At 39.9% G+C, this 27,801-nt stretch overlaps 2 protein-coding genes across 11 annotated transcripts in view; one reads left to right on the top strand and one right to left on the bottom strand.

Annotated features, from left to right (window-relative positions):
- Nucleotides 1–1,931: 1,931 nt before the first annotated feature.
- Nucleotides 1,932–19,027, bottom strand: mapk8a (mitogen-activated protein kinase 8a). 7 transcript variants are annotated; one of them, XM_084735591.1, is made up of 13 exons: nt 16,369–16,574; nt 14,455–14,532; nt 13,165–13,331; nt 12,391–12,520; nt 12,222–12,280; nt 11,956–12,094; nt 10,451–10,616; nt 9,408–9,479; nt 6,698–6,880; nt 6,452–6,576; nt 6,254–6,317; nt 4,398–4,475; nt 1,932–2,750 (listed from the first exon to the last, which is right to left on the bottom strand). In XM_084735591.1, the coding sequence occupies exons 2-13, from the start codon at nt 14,509–14,511 to the stop codon at nt 2,575–2,577; spliced, it is 1,416 nt and encodes a 471-aa protein (XP_084591717.1). In that variant the 5' UTR covers nt 14,512–14,532; nt 16,369–16,574; the 3' UTR covers nt 1,932–2,574. The 7 variants fall into 7 exon arrangements, with proteins under 7 accessions (XP_084591717.1, XP_084591718.1, XP_084591719.1 ...); XM_084735592.1 differs by lacking the exon at nt 9,408–9,479 and adding an exon at nt 8,970–9,041; XM_084735597.1 differs by having other exon boundaries at nt 2,589–2,755.
- Nucleotides 19,028–19,255: 228 nt separating this feature from the next.
- The window catches only part of ptpn20 (protein tyrosine phosphatase non-receptor type 20), a 34,413-nt gene continuing 25,867 nt past the window's right edge, over nt 19,256–27,801 (top strand). For 3 of the 4 annotated variants that reach the window (XM_084735586.1, XM_084735587.1, XM_084735585.1), the window contains exons 1-10: nt 19,256–19,377; nt 23,173–23,320; nt 23,503–23,666; nt 24,154–24,219; nt 24,320–24,499; nt 24,651–24,726; nt 25,868–25,948; nt 26,125–26,200; nt 27,159–27,312; nt 27,579–27,650. In XM_084735586.1, coding sequence (XP_084591712.1) covers nt 23,197–23,320; nt 23,503–23,666; nt 24,154–24,219; nt 24,320–24,499; nt 24,651–24,726; nt 25,868–25,948; nt 26,125–26,200; nt 27,159–27,312; nt 27,579–27,650 — 993 coding nt within the window. In that variant the 5' untranslated portion in view covers nt 19,256–19,377; nt 23,173–23,196. Of the gene's footprint in view, nt 19,378–23,172; nt 23,321–23,502; nt 23,667–24,153; nt 24,220–24,319; nt 24,500–24,650; nt 24,727–25,867; nt 25,949–26,124; nt 26,201–27,158; nt 27,313–27,578; nt 27,651–27,801 lie in introns of those variants that run through there. The other variant, XM_084735590.1, reaches the window with a different exon arrangement.

Raw genomic sequence — 27,801 nt, 5'->3', positions numbered from 1 at the left:
CACATCACAGATGGGTTAACTCTTTGCTGTCAGTGTTTGGCCAAACCATCAGAAGACTGCAGCATCGTCCCAATAGTGCTGAATGGCTTTTCCTTTCTTTCCTCTAAATGTACCTGCACTAAAACCAGATTTGCTCAGAGAAAAAAAAACTCATGCGTAGTCTATTCTATCTTTTCTATTTTTTGAGGAGATGGGAGGAGAGGAAAACCACAAAAAAAAAAAAAAAAGAGGAAGCCACAACATTCGGTTGAGATGTGGCCCAGAGAGGGTCAGGACATGCGTCACAATCCCCAAAGTGCATTCTGAGAGCTGATGCTGGGGGGGTTACTGCCTGGAGTGCCCAACCATGAGAAGGGCAAAGGGACAGGTTGGGAAACTGAGCCATCAAATACATCCAAAGGTTATCATGGCAGGTAGCAAATGCCTGTTTCCTGACTCTCAGAAAACATACATACATCTACGGTAAAATGTACAGATCAATCACTGACTATACTAATCTATGAATTATATTGCACAGAAAACAAACAAAAAAAATGAAACAAATGCATATAAATAGTACTTCTGAATGAAATGTACATTACATACAATAGACGCCTCCTAGCTTGAAATAAATAAATGAATAAATAAATAAATAAATAACAAATACAGAAAAAAAAGATGTTTTTCGCATTTCTTTCAAATGATGTGTGCCATGATATACATACTGTATCTTCAAAAAACGTGTGTTTGAGTGTGTGCTTGTGTGAGGTAGAACTCAGAAAGACGCACCACAGTACAGAGGGGGCATCTGCCACAAAGAGGACTGAAAATCATTGAACTGAGTTAAGGGCACTTAAATTAAATATCTTAAACATCAGACAGTTGTGAATAATGTCTGACAGAACCTGCCAAAAGGGTAAAGTGACTAATTTAGACTTAGTCTCTGGTGTCAGTCCCCAAATACAGAACTCGTTCTAGCCAGTGGAGTGGCCTACATGAACTTGTTTACAGCGCAGCTCCTCACTTTTTCTGTTCACTTACATTCACCCTGTTCTTCCTCATCCAACAGACCATCTAGTCTACTGGAAACCTCAACACAGCCTATATGAAACCCAGCAATGATGTTTTCTATGAACTTTTATGATTGAAATTTAATCTATAGTTTAGGCCTAGTGGATGAAATCCAACTTGGTTGCTAAGAGTTGCAATGTTGAGCAATTTGAAGTTGTCCATCCATCCCATTCTTGTGAACGTGATATCTCAGCAAAAGCCTGAGGGAATTTCTTCAAACTTGGTACAAATGTCCACTTGAACTCGATGACGAACTGATTAAAAAGTCACGGTCACAGTGATCTCACCAAACATGTTTTTGGCCAACTCCATAGGGTTATGGCCAGAGTTCATATGCTTATTATGACAACATTTCACACAAATATCTGATAGGATAAAATGATGAAGTGTTAACATTTTATACTCAAAAGGACATTTAAAAAAGGATAAAAAGCCCTGTGGCTACAATAAGTTTTGTACTGTTATGTTACTGTTGTTACTACTTTTACTTCTAGGACATAATAGTAACAAGATGCTAGCAAAAAAAAAGGCTTTTTTCTGTTTTTTGGTTCTGGTTCTGCTATTTAGATATTGCATTTAGCAATACTGTGATAATACTGCAGTTAATTGTGGAGCCCTAATTAAAATAAACTTACTCTGGGAAGTCTGTGATGATTTTTGATTTTCTGATCAGCTCATTACGCTAATTACTCAAACTGCGGACCATGCAACTCTTAGCAACCAAGTTGAATTTCATCCACCGGGCCTATAGATAACATTTCAATCAAAAAAGCTGACAGAAATCAGCATTACCGGGTCCAAGAAATTTCCAGTAGACTAATCACCTACAAATTACATCTAAGTAAATAAACAAGTTAAATTACAGTCAGTTAACAGTATGCTATAGTAAAAAAGAAATTCAGTGTCAGAGTAAGAGACCATTTGACTCCTTGTCAAGATGCACACAATCAGAGGTGACATAATACTAAGAAATAAGTTAACTTGGATAAACCAAGGGACGCTTTCTACAAGAAAGATGAGGAACAATATCAAAATAAAATCATCCATTTGCAATTGGATCTGAGATGAAATGTGCTATAGTCTACTGTTAAAGACAGAACTGGTGTAGATTCATTCAAATGTCCCAAAAATAATACAAAAATGCCAAATGAACAATTCAAAAATATACTCAACACAATATTGCAGCGCTAACAGCGTGGTACTCGACTGTTCAGCAGCAGCTAGAAAACAGCGACGTGTAAAGTACACTCAAATCCCTCTCTTTCAGAACATACATCACAGATTCACATCAAAACATACTCTGATTCTTTGCAGCAAAAATACAGTAATAATGATACAATTTCAAACCACAATCATTTACAGCAGTGTAGAGGAAATAAAAACAAACTGTACATTAAAAGCGCAGCTCTACAAACTAACATGAGAAGTTCCATTGGCCTAAACCGTCTCCCATCACACTCACTGATGAGGAAAGGTTTGTTCGTGTGTGTACGTGTGTGTGTGTGTGTGTGTTGTATGTGTGCGTTATCTGCAGCAGGCCAGTGCACCCAGAGAGGTGTGGCTGTCCAAGCTGCTGTCTGTTTCAGAGGTCATGGTGGGGTCGCTGCTCGCGTCAGTGGGCTCTGTGGACATGGACGAGACGTCGTTGGCCGAAGAGGAGGAGGACGTGGGCTGAGGGGGGCTGTCGATCACTGCTGCACCTGTGCTGCGAAAAACACACGTCAACGAATAGGTTTCATTGAAATACACAGGATACTGACGCTATCTGATGATGAGTCACAAACGCAGGTATAAACAGCGTCTCAACTCAGCTGTTTTGTTCGACCAGCTTTTGAGATTTTGAGATTAAGTCAAAACATTTCCAGAAAAAATAATATGATGAGTTGGGTTGCAATATTTTGAGGAAAAAGTCCTAATGTTACAACAAAAAAGGGAGAAAAAGGTAACAGAACTGCAACAAAAACGGTCGCTCTGAAAACAACATATTGTATGTCATGATTGATCTGAACAGACTGGATTACATGAGCATATTTTATTTTTCCTGGCAGTACATATATACTGTTTTGTGTTTTCTCTAGGGTTGTAAATTCTTCTCAAAATATTTTGACTTGATCTTGAAATACTGAAACTTTATTCTGAAAATATTACAATTTACTGCCATTCAAATATGATGACTTTATTCTAAAACTCTTACAACATTATTCTGGAAATATTGAAGGTGAAACAGACAACTTTTCAAACCACCTCGTGTTTTCAAGTGGTATTATTGTTTGTGCTGCTGTTGCATGGACAACACTTGTTCAACACTCTCAAACTTGCTCTTTGAGAAATGATCAACTCCACTTTGGAAATAAAGGAGAAGAATGACGCATGTTCACTGAAGAGGTACACTGAAAGCTATTATAGTGATATGAATTGCAGTAATAACATAGTTTGAGTAATTATTGCTTTGATAAACAAGCACCTACAGGGGTTGTTTGGGAGGAACATTACAAGAAAACATTAGGAGAAAACTTGTGTGTGAATTTGTTCATTAATTTCTTCTACAAAGGAGACATTATTTCTCCGGGAAAAATCATACCTGGTATCAGATTTTTTAAAGTGAAAGCAAGACTCCACAGGAACCAATCTTAAACATAGTTGGTGTTCAGGAAAAAAGCTGCTCATTTCTGATTTAACACTAAATATATAACACACCGTTGTACTTCACACTGAAGTACTGAAATGCTGTTGATTTAAAGGTTATGTGTAACTCAAAACTATTCAGATTTTCATTCCAATTTATCCCAGATTTAATCAAGATGTGTAGGTTAAATCTGTAAAATCACAAAATCAGTTCTTCTTGGGTGGTGTGTAGTTGTTAACTTCATGTAAAGTAAAAAGTATTTGCATTCAGGGCTGCAACTAACAGTTATCTTCATTACTGATGAATATTTCAATCATTTTCTCAGTTAACAGGTTAGTTGATTGGTCCACAAAATGTATTGTTTTGTTCACAACCCAAAGATATTCAGTTTACCGTCATAAAGGACTAAAGAATACAGAAAACATTCACATTTAAGAAGCTGAGATCAGAGAATTTGAACATTTTTTCTTAAGAAATGTCTCAAAATGATTAACTGATTGTCCACATAGTTGGTGATTCATTTAACAGATGACATCTAATAATTAAATCACTGAAGCATTGCAGCTTTTTTTAGTATTCAATCATACAGACTGAGCGAGTGTCAGAATCTTTCAGGCTCTGATTCATATCATGTGCCTCTAACAAATAAAAATAGTGTTGATTCATTGTAATTCATCCTTCCCACCTCTTCTTATGTCCCAAAGTTATAATGATTACTCACCTAAAGGAGGTGGCTGGCCTCTTATCACTCCATTTTTTGTCCACTCCTCCCATTCACTCACTTCTTTATAGATTAGCCCTGCAAATGACAGAACAGGAGCGGCTTAAAGTGGGGCAGGAAAGACATGCATGTATCGCAGTATGTGATACACTTTTTCTTTACAGTCAGAGCGTAGTGCATACTGTACAGTCCAAAGAGCGTCGTGTTTCTAATTTGAACAGGCTGTGCCGGTGTGACCCTTTTAAAAAATGAGTGAGGGGTCATTATCACCCGGCAGGGGGTTAGGATGAGCTCATCCTGCCGCACAACTGAAAGTGATATTTACTCACAATCTTAAACCCTCCCGTGCTCCGCAGAATCAGGTTCCCCACAGTGGAAAACTTACCGAGAGGCTTTAAAGGGGGGATTTCAAGTCACGCAACGCGCCCTCTGGCAGCTAAAGTGGAGATACAGACCTCCTTGGGAAACAATGTCGGTGACCAAATGACTCCATGTCTACACATTCACTGGCCGCCCTGCTGGATTTCTTTACACATGGTTTATTTCTGTGCTTTCCATGAATAGAAAATAATCATGTCACTACTTGATATACTAATCATAGAATCTGACATGCTGACATTTCTATTTCATTGTAAACACATCGGATTTGCACAAAACTGAGTGTATTAACTAAACTGCCTGACAAGCAGTAACTCAGTAACAGAAAAGTTGAGGAAAAGGGGTTTAAAATTTTCAGGCTGACTAAGTAAACAATAAAATATGGATAGGAAGTAATTATTTCATGTTTTGTCTTTTTGTGCTAAAATTAATGTAAACCTTTGGAAATAATTTAGGAAATATGATAAAGGGAAAACAATCAAACATAATTTGTTATTTAAACTTAATATCTGCTATTTTTAAAATGATAATAAGCTATTTTAAATGAATATAGTAAGTCAATTTACACCTTAATACATTTAAATAAGCCATTTAAAAGTAGCTTGACCACGCCAAACTGTGAATTTGTGAAAATTGCTGTTTTTATCCTCCATGACCCGATTTTCTGCCCTTTTAAATCACCTCAGTTTACCTTACTAAAGATGTTGGTTAACCAAAATTGATAATTAATGATTGATTTGTCCATTTCAGTTAGCAGGCTTTGGCTCTCCTGCTTTCACTAGCAGTAGTTGATTATTTGCTTTGGTTTTTAGCTTATGTTTTTTTTTTTTAACCACACATTTAACATGCCATTTTATGCATTTCTATTGCATAAACATGTTATATGTCTGATTTTGATCCAAATTTTGACTAATATGAATATACTGTATGTAAGCTTTGTAAGGCAGTAACTCAGTACCAGAGTTGGTGGTTGTTTAAACAAATGTAAGACTAGTCAAGATGGTTTTGGTTTGTTTGTTTCTGTCTGTCGAGTTTACATGAAGTGTGTTTTACTGACTTAACAAGGCATTTAAAGTTTGCCTTCGTTTGGTAAAAAACAGACTTAAATTCAGAATGTGATTGTTGTGTTTTTCTGTTTAATAAAAAAAAACTTCAATTCTGAGCCATTACTCCATGGATTCACCAACAACAAAGCAAGATGTCATTTTCTGTTGGTTATGTAGCCTCCTTTTCTGTGCTGTCCTCCAGCTTTTCCTTCGTTTTGCCTCCAGCGAAAGTGGTGATGTAATCATAACGTCAATCCAAAAAGGGTCTCTTCACTTTTCACATTACTGAATGAAACCTCTCAGGAACACTTCCTAACACTTGGTTTGATTCCTGTGCTACCTCAGGAGCCAGAGGGTAAATAATACACTGAAACTGGCAGCGAAAAGTGCAGTGTTGAGTGTAGTGTTAAGAATCTTAGTATGCTGTCTCACCTTTCCACTCCTCCACGGTATGCTCCCTCTCATCCAGCTGTTTGTCGAGGATCTTCGGAGGGGGCTGAGAAAGAGAAGAAAGCTTTAACGGCCCATTGGTGGAACAAGAGCGATGCCAACTTTCCACTTCAAGTGATGTAATTAAAATCTCATGTGACCCATTTAAGGTTCATGCGGTCCGATCGGTGATCCACTTACCGCTTCCACTTCAGCTGGGTCGTACCAAACATTAATGTAGGGGTGCTGCAGGGCCTCGTCTACAGAGATGCGCTTGGATGCATCAATCACTAACATCTTGGATAAGAGGTCTCTAGCTTGGCTTGCTGAGGGGAAAAACAACAAATAGTTGAGATGCTGCACTATTAATCGCAGAAAATGTGGTCTGATGTAGGAGTTCTTCATGATTTATGGTCATGATGTGATGACGCACAAAAAAACCACTACCTTTCAGTTTGTTGTGGTCAGAGTCGGCAGGGAAGAGCACATCTGGGAAGAGCTTCTCAAAGCTGTATCCAGCATAGCGTGGCCTGTTTTCTACGTACGTTCTTACTGACTGGTTCAGCTTCATTAGAAAGTCCTGAGATGGAGTGCCGAGCTGCTCAATTACCTTGTTCCACTGGTCGATGTCTGAAGTGTAACTGTTAAGGCAACAGCCGCACACATACTGTAACACACCATTAGGGCAGCATGACATTTAACTTTCTTTGAGGTGCACTGCACACACCAACAGATCTGCTTACGTAGTCTACACACACACACACACACACACACACACACACACACACACACACACAAGCACATACCTAAATCACAGAATCATCAGTGACGCAGCCACTCACTCACTTCCCTATGCAGCTATTCCAATGAGTAATGCTTTCTATAAAGACTGCATCTATTGTGCATTATGGCGGTAATCATAGTGAATTATAATGCATTCATGATGCTTCCTCTTTCTGATACACCATATCAACTGCAGTGCTTCCCCTGTCATTGTATAAGCCTGGTGGGCCAAAGAAAGTATTTTTGCAACACCAGAAAACAGTGGTTGTTGCGGTTGAAGAGGCCCAAATATACGCCATGGTTGTACCAGACCAGGCTGTCCCCATCGTATATTCCAATTTGTTGATCTCACATCATTTTAAAACAAACAGAAATGTGGAGGAGAAAGTGCAGCAATGAATCATGCGCACTGTGTTAATGACGTGCTAATGTTTTGCAAAGGCTGTAGGTTACACGGCTTATTTTTGTGCCAAAAAAATTGGCTTATTAAGTCATCTTCTGCTTGTGATCACTTTGTTTTAAGGCTTGAATATACTGTGCCAACAAAAATTTGAAGTTGCAGACCCCCTGCTGCGCAATGTGACTGAAGCCCGACTGTGCCAATATGCGCACCTCGTCTGTTCAGGGTTTTTTCAGTGCATACCACCATGCCAGAAAGAAACTCAGGGGGAAACACTGAACTGTTATAGTTACAGACACTGAACATTACAGATGTGATGTAGAATGAATTATACGTTCCAGTGTCTTTTGGGTGCTTTTGACTAGTTAAAAACTAGAGGTTGATCTAAAGCATTATAATTTTAAATGCATGAAAATGTATTCCACTTTACTTACCACCAACACTGAAACATTATGACGAAGTATGCATTATTATTGATGCATCAATATGTGCTTTACTTCGCTTACCACCAACACTGAAAGAATGACACTGCATGGACTATTATTGCACTACTGATTGATCATTGATGTTTGTGTAGGTGAGTTTAGGCTGCCACAATGTATTATAGGCCCAATCAATCAATATCTAGTTTATAGCTAGCCAAGAGTATACATAAGACGCTGAATCTATGTTTCATTATAAGTCACATATTTAATCAAGGCTTAACATGAATGTTTTTTTCACTGGCCTGGTTGGACAACTGGGTCAGACATCTTCTTGCCCAAAGTCCATTTTTAGTCGCCCGTGCACAAACTGTTTTATTCATTACAAATAATAACAAGGACAAGTTAATTGTCGTGTTTAACCTACGGCTGCAGCATCTACAAAATGGCAGAAAATTGGGAAAAATATCCACCCCGCTTTTTCAAAATTGTTAAATGTCTCATTTTGTCAGTCTAAAACCCAAATATATTCAACTTATCAAGATAATTAACAAAGAATAGTGTTAAGTCTTTGTATTTAATAGGCTGAAAGCAGCATTATCTGCCATTTTGCATGAAATATTATTATTAACGATTAATCGATTGTCAAAATTGTTTAATTCTGTTTTTTCCCACTTTGCCCCGATTGGGCACTTGAGTTGCCAGACTGACTAGCCCAACAAGGCATTTCAAGTGGCCCCAAGCAATTGAAGAGGTTGATCCTTGTTGAGCCCTGATGATGGTGATTTATTGAAACAGAAATCTGCATGAGTGTAATCATGCAGCATTATGAAAGCATTACAGTTCGCTATAATGCACTTTAGATGTTGTCTTTATAGAAAGTATAATCCATAACTATTACACAAACTCTCTGAGCAGCTACAGCCCTTTACCGTCTGATTTTTCACAACAGATGGGTGCAGCAGAGCAGTGATGGAGGGTTCATGTTTGTCGGGTGGGAAATTTGACAATGGATAGCAAAGTGACAAAGGGAAACTCTCAGGGTGGTGCTGGATCTCTTCACACAGCATGAAGTGATGTGACACAGTGATCAACCAATGATGGGGAAGGATACGATCAGTGCCGGGGAACAACACACTTCCCCTGATCATCTCGGCCACTATGCAGCCCACTGACCACACATCCACTGCGGGTGGATGTTTAGATGACAGGGAAGTGGACATGCAAACAAAACGGTGAGGAGAAAAGAACAAAAAGGTGAGAAGAATGCAAACAGAATGACAGTGAGGATGTGTGGAAATGAAAATGGAGAACATGCAGCATCAGCCAGATACATGAGAGAGAGCAGATAAAACTGAAAACTGACATGTTGATGAAAATTTACAGCCAGTGACTGCCAGAAAGCTTCAAATGAGGACCGTTACACTGCTCCACGGACTGGCACAAAATACTGTATTCTGATCTGACAGACTGCACAGCATGAAGCACAAACACTTTATGAAGGCCGTTAAGATTAACAGTGTGAAGAAGCACTTAAAAGACACAAGGATACAGTCCCTTCCTGGGAAGAGGATTTTATGGCGTACCATTTCCGCCAGTATGCAGCCCACAGACCATATGTCCACTAGTGAAGTGGAACACGGTAAACAAAGCCGATAAGAGGTGAGAAGAATGCACAACAACAGGTTAGTTACAGCAGGAGGCTTGTTAGTGAGCATTTTCTGACAAAATCCCCATTATGTACAGAAGCATCATGCATGTTACAGCGTCAACAGCAACATTTATCTTCAGGTCCTTATATATGGATTATTATTTGGGCTGCAACTAACAGTCATTTATCAGTGAATCTGTCAATTGATTTCCTGATTAATCAATTAGTTGTCTGAGCCATAAAATATCAGAAAATTATAATAAATGTTGATCAATGCCCAAGGTGACTTCCTCAAATGTCTTGTTTATCCATGACCAAAAGATATTCACTTTAATGTCATAGAGGACTAAAACTGGGCTGCACCAACAAAGATTACTTTAATCTAAGATTATTTCTAATCAGAGTTGAGCAAAACTAGGTTTGAAATTAGTATATCCAGATTTAATATTAAGTAGAGGTCTGTTGCACAATTAAAACCTAATCTCTCTAAACTCAAACTAACTTTTTTGGGGGAACTTGATTATTTTGTTCACTCCATCTCAGAAAGGCAGCTATTTTAATTAGAATTAAAAACTAAACGGAGGTTTAAAGAAAGGTTTAAATTTCATATTTATTCATATCATAATTTAAAATTAAGGCATGCTGTAGTCTGGTTTAAAAATTAATCCTTGTTGGTGCAACCCAGCCTAAAGAAGCCAGAAAATATTCACATTTGAGAGGCTGAAATCAGAGAATTTGGGCAACTTTTCTTAAAAAATGATTCAAAACAATTAATCAGTTCTTAAAGTTGCTGGCCATTAACTTAATAGTTGAAATTAATCAATTAATTGACTAATTTTTACAGCTCTAGATTTGTCTACAGTGTAACAATTAATTTTTACACTGAAAATCAACAAGGCTTCACACTGCAGATTGATAGATACCCTGCATGGATAATCACTAACCATTGGCCTGGTAGCCCATGCCCAGGATGACCTCTGGCGCTCTGTAGTAGCGTGTAACCACATACGGTGTCATCAGGAGGCCTGTGGCAGCCGTCCGAGCCAAACCGAAGTCCAAAATCTTCAACGTACAGTCTGACTTGACAACTATGTTGCTGGGCTTGAGGTCCTGCAGAGGAGCGCACACCAAAAATATCACTTTTTCAATTTTTGTCCAGTAGAAGTGATGACATAAAAAAAAATACAGTGATGGCAGATGCACTAGTTTCTCTTTAATGTCTTCAAGTAAGACAAATGACATGAGGACATACCCTGTGACACCATTCTGAGACTACACCTACCACATTACAACATCTTCACCTGACAAATTATTCAAACAAGGATTATACATGTTTTTTTTCTGTTTTTTTGTTTTAATGATCTCAGTATCATCTGTACAAGGCACATGATAATGGACATTATGCATCATGCTGATAGCCTGCAGGTTCCAGCTGCTGCAGCTGTTTCTGACAGGTTACTTTTGTCTATGTCATGTTCCTCTGCAGGACAATTTGATTACTGAAGTGTTTTGCCTATTAAATACATTTTAAGTTTACAATTTCCACAATTTCCAGAAGAACTGAGCAGCGGCATTTTAAAATATTGATATTGTTTGTTTCAGAGATTGGCTGCTTGTTTTTGGCAGCTTATAACTAGGAGGGATGTTTTATTGGACATTTTTAAGTGCTAGCAAATACTGAGCTATTATCAGCAATCATTTTTTTTTATCAGCGTGACTTCATTCATGGTGAGATGAAGACCTCGCTATGATTCTGGAGTCGCTTTAGACTTAAATAAGTCATTTTACCTCGCGGATCACGGAGGTTGCTACATCAGACTGTGTGACTTCAACATTTCAAAAGGACAGTTAAGATTCACAGAAGTCACACAATGACGCAAACTAACTGATTGAGGCAGCAGTAGACCAGCAAATCCCATGTTCTACAAGCTAAAATTACAGATTTCACCTATGGAGTTTGGTTGATTTGGAAAGAGCAATATCTGGCTCATATAACAGGGGTTTCCCATCTGTCAAATTGCAAAGTAAAGCGGTGAATACATTCTAAATACTTTTTTCTTTCTACTTTTTTCGGTGGATATTTTTAATTGGCTCAAATACCTTTTATTACTGAGCCCATACACAGCAGTACATTGTTTAGCTTTCATGCTGGAACTCCTCTCTGCTTCTCCTTCTTCATCTACTGCATGTAAAACACTGCCTTACTACCTCATACAACTCCTCATCAAATAATCTGAACTATCCCTTTAATGAAATCTTAAAGCAACACAAAATTATTTCCATTATATTTTCATGAGGATTTTGCTGGACTATATTCATCATCTAATAGTACTTCATTTGAGCGTTTGCCCTCACAGTTCAGTGTCAAGTATCACAGCAGGTTTAAGAGTCCCTCTCGGGGACACTGGCCTGGCATTAGTCTGCATAGTCGCAGCCAGCTGATGCTTACCCTGTGAATGATGCCGGCGGCGTGGAGGTGTTTGATACCACACAACATCTGATAGAGCAGATAGGACAGCCTCTCGTGGTCCAGCTCCATCTGAATGACCTGGCACAGGTTGGCATCCATCAGCTCCATCACCAAGTATCTGACAGAGCAGAAACAGTTGACGCAAGCATTTAAGCGACTGCACAGGAGGGAGTACTTCACTTTTATGAATGCTGCATACTGGGTACTAAAAAAGGAAAATAAACAGTTCACATGTAGTTACTTACACATCTTGGAATTCTTCTAATGATTTTTGTGGTGTAAATACATTTAATAGGCCGATTATCTGTGGGTGTAAAACGACACGAATCAGAGTCAGAATGATGCCAAAGCTTGACTTAAATGCGATTCACAAAATACCATTAATGTCACGACTGAATACATTTGCATACTTACATTTTTGTGATTGACACATTTCATTAGAACTAGCTCTCTGTATGCCCTCTTGGCGTGGGTCTGATTTTGAAACGGCCGACTCAGCTTCTTGATGGCGACATTTCGTTCAAGGATTTGGTCATACGCAGAGCTGAAGGACAAATCGTTTCAAAATATGGTCACAAATGCAGCAATATCTCTGCTTTTGTCATCAACAAACAAACACTAATACTAATTTGCAGATTATATAGATTTACGTTGCAGTTTCTGGAGGTGAAAGTCCAAATGCTGCAGTCCAAATAATGAGTTGGAGCCACAGACGGTGTATTAAATAGGTTGAAATCCTAATCAATAAACAGAACAGTCTGTGGTTGTAACAAGGTGTTTCCTCCTGACCCCTAATCCCCGGACTTGAGGAAGCTTGGGCAGGCTGCAGGAGCACTGCAGGAGCACAAGATGAGCGTTTCGAGGAGTTTCTTTACTCCTCAATTACAGTAAAGTGGATATCCTTGGGTTGTGGACAAAACAAGACATGTGAGGACAACACCTTGGGCTTTGGGAACTGATCGACATTTTTTGACATCGATCAAACACATTGAAGGAGACATTTCAAAGGGTATGTTCCCTTAATCTCTTATGACATATCATGGCCATTTTATGATTTATTTCAGTAAATACATTGCAGATTTCTCCTATAAATGGTTCTCATGAATGTTCTGGTGACGTGTTGTGAACAGTGACCCATATTTCACCATGTACCCGCTGACTGAATGTAGATGAGGCTGTAACACTCACCAGACGATTCCCTGTGCTCCTGAGCCGATGGGTCTTAGATTCTGGTATCGCTTCAGTACTGTGAACGTCGAATCCCCAACATCTAGACTGTAGAACTCTCTTTCTCTCTTGTTTTTGTTCATGGCGAAGTCTTCGATTACTGCTCTCTGTGCATCCAAAAATGTCCTCTGTGTAGACAAAGACGAACACACGTTTAACTGTTTTCTAGTGCCAGGACTACACAACACAGATACCACAATAGCTGCCGAGCAAACCGGCCAAAAATCAGAAATTCAAATGAAAATCCTCTACTCCCGAGAAAGCCGATTAGGAGCGAAGGAGAAAAGACACTGCTGAATTTCACACTTGAGGCGAGCACTGCGGTTCCTTATCTCAGCAACTCAGCAAACGCACCAGGATGGAAGATTTGATCTCATCAGCAGTGGTGGCAGAACAGCAGGCCACAGGGAGGTCTACTCCATCATATGAAACATGACTCTCAGAGTGACTCTGTCACACTGGAAAACCAAGCCCGGTGATAATTCCTGTGAGTTTGGACCCCGGCCCAGGACTCCAGCCTCGTTCTACAGGCAGGTCTTCCACAGGCACATGTTAACTGGGTCAAGTTGCACCATGGGGCTGTGAGCGCAGGTAACACACAACACAGAGATGCCAATTTGGGTGCATGATGTTCCCGTCACGTTTCATTTTGTACTGAAATCTAAAAAAGGAGAAAGCATCAGCTTCCTTCCCTTTCCTTCGCTTCTTATATAAGCGACGTAATCACCCTCCCCGTTCCTCCACTCTGCTCGACACACTGTCCATATGAGGGATATAATTGCCAGAATAAAATGAGTCAGCTCTCCTTCTGTTCCTCCAACGTCACAAAGACGTACATAACATCCACCTCCCTCACAACATGAAAATAGACATACCGTTTCTTTTTACATTTCAGACAGGAAGACAAATTATGCTTGTCTGGGTTATGATGGCTTGAATGACACTGCAGTTAGTCTGCAATTCTGTCTGTAGTTATCTGTTGCTCTCTTGTAAGGTCATTATTTTATGTAGTAATGAGGATAATTGAGGTCTGGACGGTGCAGAGAAGGAATCACAGGCTGATACTTTTAGCCGCTTCCTATCACATGTAGGGTTAATATAACTGTCCTTGCTCTGTAATGACCAGTATTGATGCTTACAGCTACATGCTGCATCAACAAACTCCTCTGAAATCAATTACACACTATTCGATTGCAGTTAGGTGTCAGCTGCAGTATTTACAAGGAATGCACCAGTAGTCTCATGCTGCACCTCAGAGGTCTGGATCTCATGGTTGGATGCATTTGAAGGCAGGGAGCTGTTATACATCAAGGTGCCTTGTTGCGTATCCTGCTGAAGCAGAAATACAGCAGGTCATTCCTCGAGTGCACTGCCTTCTAATGACTTCACCTCTGTTTTCCCTAAACAAGCTGCGTCTGCTTAATGATTTAATCAACGGCTTTCAAAGCACACACTTAAAGGACGATTCAGATCCTGGCAATGGTGGTTAAAGGGATAGTTCAGATTGTTTATTGTAGGGTTGTAAGACGTACTTATCAATAGTCAGCGTATTAACTACACTAGATGAGACAGGAGTGCCGGCAAAGAAGCTAAGCAGTATACTGATGTGGACAAGCTGAGCAGCAAAACGTATATTAGCCACTTAAACAAAGGCACACCTAAAAATCGATCAGTCAATACTAGTTTAAGTGTACTCTATATTTGGAATATTTTCACCACTTTAGATTGCTGTCAAACAGCCTCTTCCGATAGGAAACTGCCGTTACATCAGACAAATATCACCAATCCAATCAAACTCCATAGGCAAAATCAGTAACTTAACATGGGGGTTGCTGGTCTACTGCTGTCTCAATCTGTTAAGTTTGTTTGTGTTACTGTGTGACTTCTGTGTTTTAAAAGGATAGTTTGGCTTCACCAAAGCCACACAATAACACAAACAAACCAACAGATCAAGGCGGCGATAGACCAGCAACTCCTGTGCTCTGCAAGGTAAAATAACTGATTTCGCCTGCAGATTTTTGTTGGTTTGGAGAGAATATTTCGCTAATATAACAACAGTTTCCTGTCAGAAAAGGCCGTCTGATGACAAGGTGAAACAGTTAAAATATTGTAAATATACACTTAGAGTGTTGTTGATTTTTTTGGGGGGTCGGATTTTTTTGGTGATGAAAATATATTTTGCCACTGACCCTGTCCACAGAGGTTCATTGCTTAGCTTCCATGCAGGTGCTCCTCTCTGCTTCTCCAAACTGGCATTCACCAGTATCTACTGTAGGTAATCCCCCCATACAACCCCACATCAATAATCCAAACTATCCTTTTAAGGTATGTTATACTAAAAAATAACACATATTCTCAGAAAACACGTTTTACCACGCATTAACACATTATTAAATAATATGGTTCAGCTTTCTTGTCTATTCCACCACATAAAACTACTCACACACATAATTAACACAAACTGCCTAATAGTTCTCAAAGGTAAATTACCATTTCATGTTCTGCCAGTTTACATGCATCATCAAACGAGACAAATCTCAGCCATGCACACATTTATTAAAAATCTACCTTACGAGACACCTTCTGTTATCCTCGTGTGTGTCCAATCCAAAACTAAAACAGGATTTTATTCCAGTCCATGCAAACAGAAGAAGACCTCGCAGGTAACCAGCAGAGAGCTGACTGAGTGGAGGACCACTATCGACCCGTTATTTATTTTCATTCCCTGTCAGCGTGTTAACCTTGGCCACACGACCCCTCTCTCGCCTTGTCTTGTCGGCGGCGCGTAAAGGACCGCGTAGCTGCTGCATGAGAAAGGAGCCGTGCACGCCGAGCACGCCACACAGAAGACATTATTGCGGCGATAATGACAGCCATATCGTGATATGACAGCAGGCCTGTTTGTGAGACACAGTGCGCAGTCGGTCGGTGCTGATACGAGCTGCTGCTGCTGCTTCGGTCTGTACGAACGCTGCGTACGGACTCATTACAGTGTAGCGACATGAAAAAGGGAGGATTTTGGGTGAGTACGTGAAGCTACAACGTAGCCCCCTTTAACAACAGCCACGTCTGTACAGCAGCATGCACATACAGCGACATACGACCCTCCCCCACGGCCAAACAATAAGCACGTCTGAGGAGCAGAGGTGCGAATCCTCATCTTACCTCTGTGGTTAAACCGAACTATCGGTCCCCCCGCGGTCCGATCAGCGGCCAAATGTTCCCGAGCAGCGGACTATTTGTTTATGCCGCCGGTGAACGATGATTTATTCCGTTGTGCGGCTTAAAAATACATGACCTCACCAGATACACTTGCCTACGTTTCCATCTGGCTGCTACTGACAGGCCGGGGGACGCGCAGTGCGCACGGGGCATGCGTCCCAGCAGCACGTCACTCATCCACAGAGACACACCCACCACCTCCTCCATCCATCCCTCCTTCCTTCCGCTTATCTATCTATCTATCTATCTATCTATCTATCTATCTATCTATCGAAGGGCTACTGTCACCATCCACCTAATTTAAAGAAACATTTACTACAGCACATTTACATGTTTAGTGTAATGAGCATTTCCAGTTATGGCGTAAATATAGAGTGAAAGATTAGGCTGTATTTTGTTTGTAGAATATATATGATGTATTGCTGTAGAGTAAACCAACCAAAAGTTAAAATTTGCATAAAATACAACACTGGTGCTGCAGTAATATTAATCCAAAAATATCACATACATATATATAATAGTAAAACTCTGACAATTAGGCTGTGCAGTATGGGCAAAATCAAATATCACCTGTTTAACCATTTACTTCAGTATCAGTATTGCAACAATATGACTATTGGTGCTTTTCCAAAACATAATGATATTTTTGATAAATAATTATCAGTATTGTAAATATAATGACTAAGTGGGTATCGTGAAATAATAGTATAGCTAGAACATTCTGGTCAGTTCAGAAAATTACTTCACTTTACTGTGGTTAAAACCAGGAAGAGACACACTTACACAATATCATGACATCCAAAGACAAAATCTAGTCTCATATCATGATATTGATATAATATCTATATATTGCCAAGCCTTATGGTTTATTGATCACAGGTCAGAAAGTCGTTCATACTGTATTTTTCTGTAACGAACAAAATGTACTGGAAACTGATGTTAGAAAATCTTTCACAAAGGTGAATGGAAGGATATAACTGGCATAAAGTGAGTCAAATGAAGTTGTCCTGTCTCATACAGAACTATAGAAAGATTGCACAGCATCTGTAACATCTGCTCACTGATTTGAAGTAATCCTGTTTTACACAGTCTAGTGTGTTCTACACTCAGTTATTAAAACACTGCATATTTTCATACTCTTACTCTTATGCTTATGATGGTTACTTGTATGTTCTATGTTATCAAAGCATTATTTGCTTTATATGCAAGTCCATATGTTTTTTGCTTAATTTAAAGTATATTTATAGTGTACTTTGAAAAAATCATTAAGTTCAACTTCAGTTAACTAGAAATAAATATACTAATTCTGCAGTCCTTAAAGTGGTATTTCAGTGTACTTAGAGTAAGTGTACTTTTAAGTATATAATTGCAACTATTTACAGTATAGGAAGTTAGTTTACTTTTGAAAGTTCAATATACGTTTATTAAGAGCTTCAGTGTACTCTGAAAAAGTACGACAAACGAGGCAAGCTTTAATTTCGTTAATCAAGCCTCACATTTAGGGCTGTGCAATTAATTTCAGTATTGTTGAAATCATAATATGGCCAAGTGCAATATCCAAACCGCAGGACTCCTTTTGTTAAAGGAAAAATGTGTGGAAAAACTCCTTTATAATGAAGTACTCTTTGTTCGCCAGATGTAAGAAAACATGCTTGTTTAGGACAGACCCCAACAAACGTCACGTCATAATGACTTTAATATTTTTATAGTGAAATCATATCGCAATCGTAATTACAGTCAAAACAATCAAAACAGACTTACAACTGTGGCTTAATTTAATTACAACTAAAGAACAAAATTGGTTGTTCCAAAATATCAAACTTCAAGTAAACTTATTAGTACACTTTAAAATCTTTAAGAACAAACAAGTATGCTAAAATTTTAATATATTTTGCATGTTTATTTTTCACCAGGAAAGCTGATGCTGCAGTGATCTTATGCTGTAAGTGAAGTGATTGTTATTATTTGCATGATGTATATAATCAGTGCAGTATTTGGCCTCATGTGTGCATCCATAGATCTTATCTCCTGTCCATATTACACTGTGGGACCATGTGTACACAATGACATGCACAGGCTCTGCAGAAACCCATAGCATAGTAGTGAGGCTACCATCTAGAGTTCATCCATCACTTCTCCTTTCACGCTACACCAGCGGAGGTGACGGCGCAGCCATGCTCCGCCGTGGCATGTGACTGAATAAGGACATTAGGTAAAATTACGTTAAGTTAGCGCTTAGTAGTTTGAATTCTCCCTGCAGCCAGCTGAGCTGACAGCCCTGGATGCTTGTTATTTATCCTCGTCCCTGCGCAGACAGCCGCCACGGGGCCTGCAGAGACGAGCTGCGCGCAGCACACCGGCATGGATAAACGTCCCGACTCCCGCAGCGAGAACACAACAAGCCTACCACGGTCCTTACCCCTTGTTCGAAGAGAGTCCGCAGTGTTATGATCATCGTGGGGGAGCAGCCCGACGGCAGCAGGCTCCGGTCCGAGGTCGTTCGTCCTTCCCAGGCTTCTTCCCTGTAGCGCACCTACCGCCGGGGCTCCGCACCTTTGGGCGTCAGACGGATTAGTTAAATCGGTGTAGCTGATCTCACGCCACCCGCTATTGGTGGCTCTGACCTGTCGCTGTCAAACCGCGAGGCTAATCCAATTAAGTGTTTAAAGGCGAGAAGCTAAGAATAGCGCCAATTACAGTAAAAAGTTTCAGATGCCCAGCGTGCTGCTGCTGCTGCTGCTGATAGACAGACGGAGACGCGGGTGAATGGGACAGCAGCAGCAGCACCATGCATGTATAGTTCATGTCATTGATGAATTACCTGCCAGCCTTCGGCCAGAGGACGTCAAAGCAGCACTGCGATGATCACAAGGATTATTTTGGATCCGTTGTGGGAGCACTGAAGATAACACACAGGATCAGAGCGCTCACATAGGTTACATATGGTACCAGGTAATGTTTCTCTGTTATATCAGCTCCTTTCTTACAGTGCTGGCAGTTTGGTGGGTTGATGTGAGTGTCTTCGTGTTTAGATTCTGTTAATTCACTAGGTATTTCACTTAAGGCACCCACCCAGAGCTGCACATTGTCAGGTCTGTGCTGAGATTTACCTTTAAGAGTCACAAACTGCATAGTAAAGCCTCATATTCAGGCCTGTGTCGACAAAAATCATCTTGGTCAAATTTGTTGTTTTTTTCAGAGGCTGTAGCTCCATATATTACACTTTGACCACCGTAGCGTAATGTCCATACTACCACACTTCTGTTTTTCATAGTAGGCCTACGTGATTGTGGGAATGTATTGTCACTTTTGTACTGTAGTGAGACAGAAAGGGTGTAAGAGACCTAGATCCTGAAGAAGCATGTTGTCCCAAATTCCCAAGAATACAGCACAGCTTCTCCTCTGTCTGTCTGTGTCTACATCATGTGGCTGTCTGTCTGCTTAGTCTGTCTATAACAGGATAACAGGACTAGTTGTGCACTGTATTTTAGTCTAAACATAGTAAATAGAAAGATAAGGATGTTTTTAGGAGAAGAAAAAATGTGTATGCAGTGGCAACTGGTGTGTGAATGGACATGCATCAGATTATTAGTCATCCTGCTATTGCATGAGTGATATTTTAAATAGGGCTGGGTAATATATTGATGTTATATCAATACTGTTATATGAAGCTAGATATCTTAGATTTGGGATATTGTTAGGTTGTGATATGGTATAATTATACATGGGTGCAAATACAATCCAGTTTTTATTATTATTTTCAGTTTTCAGTCACAGTTTGTTCAGGTTTAGGCAATGAAACCACTTGGCTATGTTATGAAACGAAACTACTTGGTTAGGTTTAGCGAAAGATCATGGTTTGTCTTTGCCATGTGGGTGCAAATAGCATTGTTGATTACAAGCACCTGGGTGCTTGTCTCTGCCATGCTAGGCTATATACGCCCCGGGTGTAAATAGCCACCCTGGCTGTTTCATCTGGGTGCAGATAGCTATATTGACTATTCCAACCCAGGCGCAAATAGCATCTGCCTTCACCCAGTTAGTCATTATAACCACGTTACTCAAATCAAATCTCATTGTGTTAATGTTTTCTGAAAGCACCAATAGTCCCTATAATATTGTCAAAATATCAATAGTTGTATTTGGTCAAAATATCAGCCAGCCCTAACGGTATGTTTTGTGTGTGTTTTTGAAAAAATGTGCACATATTGGGATATATATTGTATATCACAGAAATAAGGAAGTCAAGATATTGTAATAAGCCATGTTGTTCAGCCCTTAGTTTAAATTCATTTCTTCATGATCTCTAATTCCAACCAAAATTTGAAGACAATTAAAAGATGTTGCTGGTGGACCTGTAAAAGCAACATATATTCTATATTGGCTAATGTTAGCACAATGCAAGTTAACTAGCTAGTTAATCTACAGCAATCATTACCAAGCTTGTTAGCTAAAATTTTGCAAACATTAGCTAAAAGAAAAAGAAGAGGAGTTGACTGTGTTACCCAGTTAGCTCAACCGCTATTTGAGGACAGAGCAAAAATGGACAGGGTTTAGGTAGGGTCAGTTATGAACTTGTAAAGGTTGTGATTTCGGGAATGGAAATCGTCTAAATGTTTGATGCTGCTGGTGAGAGAAAGCCGGAGAGGTCAGACTTGGTCCAGTCAAGAAGCAACACGTGCAACTGTAGAAGTAAAAGCCATGTTCTTATATGCGTAACACGTTTTTCTACCCAGAAATCCAGCAACACATGACAGCCTGGTGATGGTGTTGGTATAAACAGGAGTGTATGGCTCCGTCACATTACTCCACCTGTAGACAGACCACTGTGAGGGAGAACAGCTGCTGAAGTTTTGTACAGGAGTGGCTTGGTGGGGGCACCTGGCACGGCTCCTACTTTCTCTTTCGATCCTCTCTGTATCATAATGACAAAGCAGCGTGATTTAAATGGCCTTGTGCAGTTTAAGTGAACCTCATAACCTCACAGTTTCACTGGTGTTTTTCGTGTGTGACCACACACTTAATCATGTGTGGCTTTCCAGGTATTCAGGCACCAATCTGGGTGTCACAAGCCGAGGATAAGTTCAGTTTAAGTGAAGGATTTAATTAGGCCTAAAGTAATTAGGTTGTAGAAGCATGTTGCGTATTTCAGGACACTGTGGTTGGCTGTGAGTGGCCTATTGTATTACTGCTCTGGAACATTTAGAGGAACAGACAGTCGCAATAATAAAATATGATGGTTGGGTTTCACAGCTTTTACAATGAGTCAGGATAAAAAAACAGATTGTGTCCTCTGTAACTGTTTGAGAAAGTGAGTTAAACCTATTAACAACGTGTCAGTTTTTACACAGTGTTATTCTCATGTCGTCAAAACTTTATCTAATATTGAACATCCAGTCAAAGGTATCAGGGTTTCTAAAATGATGGCAGTTTCTGGTCACATCTAACTGGGTGTTCATCCATATCAGAGCTGCAATGATTGGTCGATTTATCCATCAGTCAACTATTCTGTTAATCTGTTAATTATTTCAGTTATTTTTCAAGCAAAATAAAACATTTGCTGATATAGCTTCTTAAATGTGAGGCTTCGCTGTCATTTATAACAGTAAATGAAGAGTTTGACAATATATAGACTAAATGATTAATCAGGAAAAAAAATTGTCAGATTAATCGATAATGAAAATAATCATTGGTTCTGAAGGAGACAGACATTTTACTGTGGGACTGGCTCAGTTTTAATGCATGTGTTTCCCTCAGCTACTGTATTACTTTTGATATAAATTAATTTTGTCAAATAAAATCTGACAAAATAAAAGAAAGAGCTAAATATATAGCCTAAAACGATATGTATTACACATATTATATAACTGATGCTGTAGCAAATATATGAACAATGTTCAATGACAATTTGTCTTTGCATTTCCTGTAACATCCTCTGTCTGTCAGGTCAGGCTTCTTTCTTTACCCTCATATTCTCAACTGTATATGTCTAATAGTAATAATAATAATAGTACTGTATTTGTATAGCAGTTATCTAAACAAGATTACAAAACACATGAAACTAAAACAAACAAGCAGAAATAGATAAATATTTGCAAATACATAACAAAAAGATGAATGACCACAAAATATAAGTTACAGAATAAAACAACACATCTGAAGTGGTAATAATAACAGTTATGTGACAAGAAACTAACGTGGGATCATGACACAGTGGCTTTGGTGCCAGCAGCAGCACAGCTCCCTCAGAACTGCCCTCTTGTCAGGAGGAGAAAGCCTATTATGAAATGGGAGGGGCAGAGTGAGCGACAGGCACTGAGACTAATGGACTAAGATAATCTAATCACAGTCCAGAGCAAAGAATTGTCTTTTTTCTCAGAACCGTCTTCCATAACTGTCTCCGAAGACAAAACGCTGTTGACAAGCTGTGTCAACAACAGTGATAAACTCCCACAGAGATGTAAAGATGAAGTGTGCAGTGAGTGTGACGAGGGGATAACAAGCTCGACACCCAGCGATGAATAGAACATAGAGCTTTTTTTTTTTCATGAGTGCTTTAAGACAGACAAGATGCTCATTACACTGCTGCAGATGCTTTGCACTTATGAGCACAATAATGTCTTGAACAGAGGCTCTAATAAGTGATGTGTTTGTGTGTGTGTGTGTGTGTGTGTGTGTGTGTGTGTGTGTGTGTGTGTGTGTGTGTGTGTTGTGTGCACGTGTGTGTGTGTACTGTTATGTCCTCAGGTGTGTGCTTGGAATGTGTGCAGGATGAGCAGCACATTTGTTACATTAGCTGAAGTATTGGAGGCACGAGGGGGACCTCTGCTGGAGGAGGAGGTCTGGTCCCTGCTGCTGGGCACTGCAGAGTCTTTGGTGGATGTCTCCTATAAGGGTAAAGCCTTTTAGATAACCCTGTATGCTCACGCACATCGTGATCATGCCATTATGTTACTGTGATGCAAATGTAACACAAACTTTTTTGATTTATTAGCTGCAGTATTATTCTCTCAGTGTGACTTTTGCACAAAATTGCACCATATATCATATATATAATGGATTTCCTACTTTTTTCAGGTCACAACAACATGTGTAACATCATAAGTCCCACCTCCTTGCTGCTGTCAGCCACTGGTACCTTAGCATTTAAGAACTGTGGCCTATCAGATGAGGTTTCCACCTTCACTGCTCCAGAGATGCTGCAGGGCCGTGCCAGCTCAACCAAACCTGCCATAGAGAGAGTGAGTGCACACATCCTCATATCTGTCCTGATAGTTCATGTCTAAGCTGATGGCAGGCTTGTCAAACATTACAGAGTATTATTTAATTTTATTCTTTATTTCTAACTTTAAACTCATGTCGTGAAGCATTTTTTTCCTTGGAGTGTAAAATCTCAGGATGTCAGGAGTTGAAGGACAACTGAGCTGTAAGCTCGCCATCTAGTGGCTGAACAGAGGAACCTCTGGCCTAAATTCTGTACTTCAGAGCCCTGATTTACTAACACTGGCTAGAAAAGTCTACTATAAAGTAACTCCTAAAAATAAAATAAATAACATATTTGTACAGGAAGGAAAGTTGTCTTTAAAAGCTGCTGTAAAAGTCAAATCAGTGTATACTTAAGAAGAATTCCAAGTAATTAATGTATGTATTGTAGAGATAGCTGATGTCTCATCATAGCAATTTACCTCCAGTCTGCCTTGTTGTTAACCAGTTCGTTTTGTTGCACAGATGCTGGTGTATTCACTGGGTATGACTCTCTACTGGTCAGTTGATTTTCACCTACCTCAAAATCAGGTGGGAACCCCCGATACAAAGTTGTACTTTATATTTCAGTGCCACCACAGTTCCCACGCATTCCATTATGATAATGTTTCTCCCCTCCCGTTCCTCGCAGCCAGTCCAGTTGAGTGACCATCTGAACAGCCTCCTCCTCAGCATGTGTGAGGACTTGGCCCATCGCAGGGTCAATCTCAACTCCATCCTGGAAGCCTGCGAGTCTCAGCACAAAGCCTCCATCCTGCTGCCGCCCGCCAAAGTCATCAGACAGCTGGTGGAGGAGGTTTTTCATGAATCAGTGAGTCTAGATATCCACCTACACTATGTTCCTGTCTGTAAGCATTTCGGCGTCTCTGCAGGCCAATGTGCATGTGTCACAATTCAAAGACATACTGCATAATGACAAAATTGAAAATGACTGTAAATAGTAGATGTTTCTTTTCCTTCAGATGGACCATGGCTCTCTGCCAGACAGTAATGTCCCTTTGAGTGGGAGGAGCCAGATGATCAGAGAGAGACTTCATGGTGAGTGTGAACACAAGTAAACACAAGTGACATCCAAAGCATCACAAAAAACAGCAGAAAGCTGAGCCGAAATCTTTGACACTGGGAATTCTCTTGAATCAGGGCTTTGATAACCAAGTAGCTCTTTATATTCAAATTTATTTATTTATAAGGATAAACTCATTCAGATGTACCATCTCGTTTCCGATGGGTTCCCAACACTCAACATCTGCTGTGTTAAGTGATAGACAACATCACAATAGTAAATTATAGGAAGTAATAGTTGAGTGTCAAGTTTCACACTGCTGGGTTGGTGTAAAACATTGATTTCAAAGTTGATTTTATGTAGGACATGATCATTGTGCAATTTGATTAAGAATTTGGAATCAAACCATACACATGTTCAATGCCCGGCTCCTCCAGTTCTCATGTCAAAGCGTCCTTCAACAACACCAAATTGTGCCCAATGGCTGTTCCAAATGTGTGTGTGTTTGTGTGGGTGAATGTGACAAGTAGTTGTAAAAGTGCTTTGAGTTGTTTATAGACTAGAAAAATCCTACATAAATCCAAGTCTATTTACCATTTATCTGTGATTTCTTAACTGAACTGTAGATTCATCATTTTTTTGTGCTTCAGGACGAGCCAAAATGACACTTTGGCAAATAACTGAAATTGAAACAGCAGAAGCTAATGGTTGAGTGGTTGAGATATGATATAATAATTGAACTATTATTTGATTAATTGAATTATTATGGCTGTAGGGGCGATACTTGGAGAATCATTTCTGACCCTGGGACTTTGGGCACCATGAAAATAAACCTGATATGTGTGTATTGCTCAGGAGGATCTTATCCTGCTCTATTGCTTCTGTTCATGATGAATAAATTTAACCTTTGAGCCACATATTTACACAAAGTAGTTGCAGTCATTGCACTTTTGACTCAAGACAGCGTACAGGTCAACAGGATTAAAATCTTAACCCCAAGCAAGCCCAGGATTAGGTTCCTGCGGTAGCCAATAAGCAGATACCTTGTGTGGACACTCCGAGCTAAACCCTCTGCTAGCCTCATTTCTGCCCAAACATCTCTGCGTCTCCGGACAGCGTGGAGACGGACAGGACTCAGACACTGCTGTCATCTTTCATCTTTTACCTGGTTGACAGGAAAGAGAGGGCCATTTTCAGACTTCAGCGACGGGAGTGCTGAAGGGAGAAGATACTCAACGGACTCTGACTCAAAGTCAGGTATGCATGTGTAGCCAAAAACCGAAAGAAGACACAGCATGGTAGAAAGGAGTTAAAATTGTTTTTCCTTAAAATCCGCAACCAAAATTTTCATCAATTACTTCTTTTTGATGTGTGTTTTAGCAGTTAATTGTCTGTTTGATAATGTATGTGCTCATTTCATGTTTGTTTTCTAGGGAGTTTACCTCAGAGACCTTGGAGACAAAGACCAAGGAGCTCTCCTACACCGCTGTACCAATCTTCCTTAGACAGGTTCGTACTATATGCATGTATACATACACACCATCACCAACAACATTGTAGTTAAACAGTCCCAAAAAAGCTGGGATACTGAGTGCATTGCAGAATGTAATAATTTCCAAATCCTTTTCGACCTGGATTCAATTTTATGCAGTGCAAAGACAAGATATTCAGTGTTTTAACTGATAAACTTCATTATTTTTTGTAAACATACACTCATTCTGAATTTGATGCCTGCAACAAGTTCCAAAAAAGCTGGGACAGGAGCATGTTTACCACTGTATTACATCGTCTTTACATGTAACAACATTCAGTCAGCATTTGGGAACTGAGGACACTAATTTTGAAGTTTTTTCAGTTATTGTGAAGCCTTGCTATTGCAACACGCGCAGAATGTTTCTTGGTGCTATCTTGTTGAAATAAGCAGGGGCATCCCTGGAAAAGAGGTTGTCTGGATGGTAGCATAAGTTGCTCCCAAACCTGTATGTACCTTTCAGCATCAGTGGTGCCCTCACTTGACAGTTACCCATGATGCCATGGGCACAAACACACCCCCATACCATCAAAGATGCTTGCTTTAGAATTTTGCACAGGTAACACTCTGGATGGTCTTTTCCCTCTTTAGCACAGAGGACACAATCTTCATAATTTCCCAATATATATTTTTAAATGTGGACTCATTAGGCCACAGCACACTTCTCTACTTTGCGTCCGTCCATCTCAGGTGAGACTGGGCCAAGAGAAGTCGGTTGTATTTCTGGATGTTGAATCCTCTTCTAGCTTCAACTATTAGAGTTGTCTGTGTGTGCATGTCAACATAAATAAATCCATCCGCTTCTCCTTTCGTGCTCCCTCATTGTCTGTAGTGACTTTGAGGGGACATGACATTGTCTCAGAGTTTGACTTTTTCAACTTGTCCGCACAACTATTACACAACATGTCCTTCCCCACCCCCTCTCTCTCCCCTCAGACTCCCTCGCGGGGTTCGTCACAGGGACAGCAACTGCAGTTGGCTTGGTAGGAGCCCCCACCACGACATCTCTCCCAAGACATCAGGCAGATCCCACAGTCCCTCCATCACCTTCAGCGAGTCCTCGCTTAGCCTGAGCCAGAGGAAAGCTAAGGTAAGGAATTTGTTTATTTAGTGACATAAATGCATGGGAACTGTTTTAAATTAATGTAAGTTGTGGATCTGTACTAAAAGCAGATTTTCTTCCAGTATCACAGGGATACTGGTTGAACAGTATTAAGTGGAATGAGAATGACAGTGAGCTGTGGAGTATTTAGAGCAGATGTGGGTCAAATTTAATTCTAAGAGCAGACAGCAGAAAGCACAAAGCCTGTTGGATGTGTTGCTGCAGATTTATGTTAGAAATGTTTGTTTTGTCAGGCTTTGGGTCCTGAGTTCATCAGAATGCCAGACGAACAACAAATTGTTCTCGAGCTTCCAGGATCTATTGTGGTAAATTTATCATTTCTGTTTATCTCTTCACTTGTAACTTGATGCTTTTATCTTGTCTTGCATGCTAAACCATGTTTGTTTGCATTTTTGCATGTACAGTATTTGTATACTTGTGTACGGTACATGTATGTGAGTGTGTCTGTAGGTTTTC

This window comes from Lutjanus erythropterus, chromosome 14 (assembly GCF_056507025.1).
Source record: "Lutjanus erythropterus isolate fLutEry1 chromosome 14, fLutEry1.hap2, whole genome shotgun sequence".
NCBI classification, from domain to species: domain Eukaryota; kingdom Metazoa; phylum Chordata; class Actinopteri; order Lutjaniformes; family Lutjanidae; genus Lutjanus; species Lutjanus erythropterus.
This window is presented reverse-complemented; position numbering and strand designations above follow the sequence as displayed.

Excerpts from the sequence above, each read along its gene's own strand:
- mapk8a (XM_084735591.1), bottom strand. The coding sequence starts at position 14,511 with ATGTATAACAGCTCCCTGCCTTCAAATGCATCCAACCATGAGATCCAG. Across the intron at positions 12,521-13,164 it reads GGAGCACAGGGAATCGTCTG|CTCTGCGTATGACCAAATCC; the intron begins GTGAGTGTTACA and ends TTTGTCCTTCAG. Across the intron at positions 4,476-6,253 it reads TACCGTGGAGGAGTGGAAAG|GGCTAATCTATAAAGAAGTG; the intron begins GTGAGACAGCAT and ends TGTCATTTGCAG.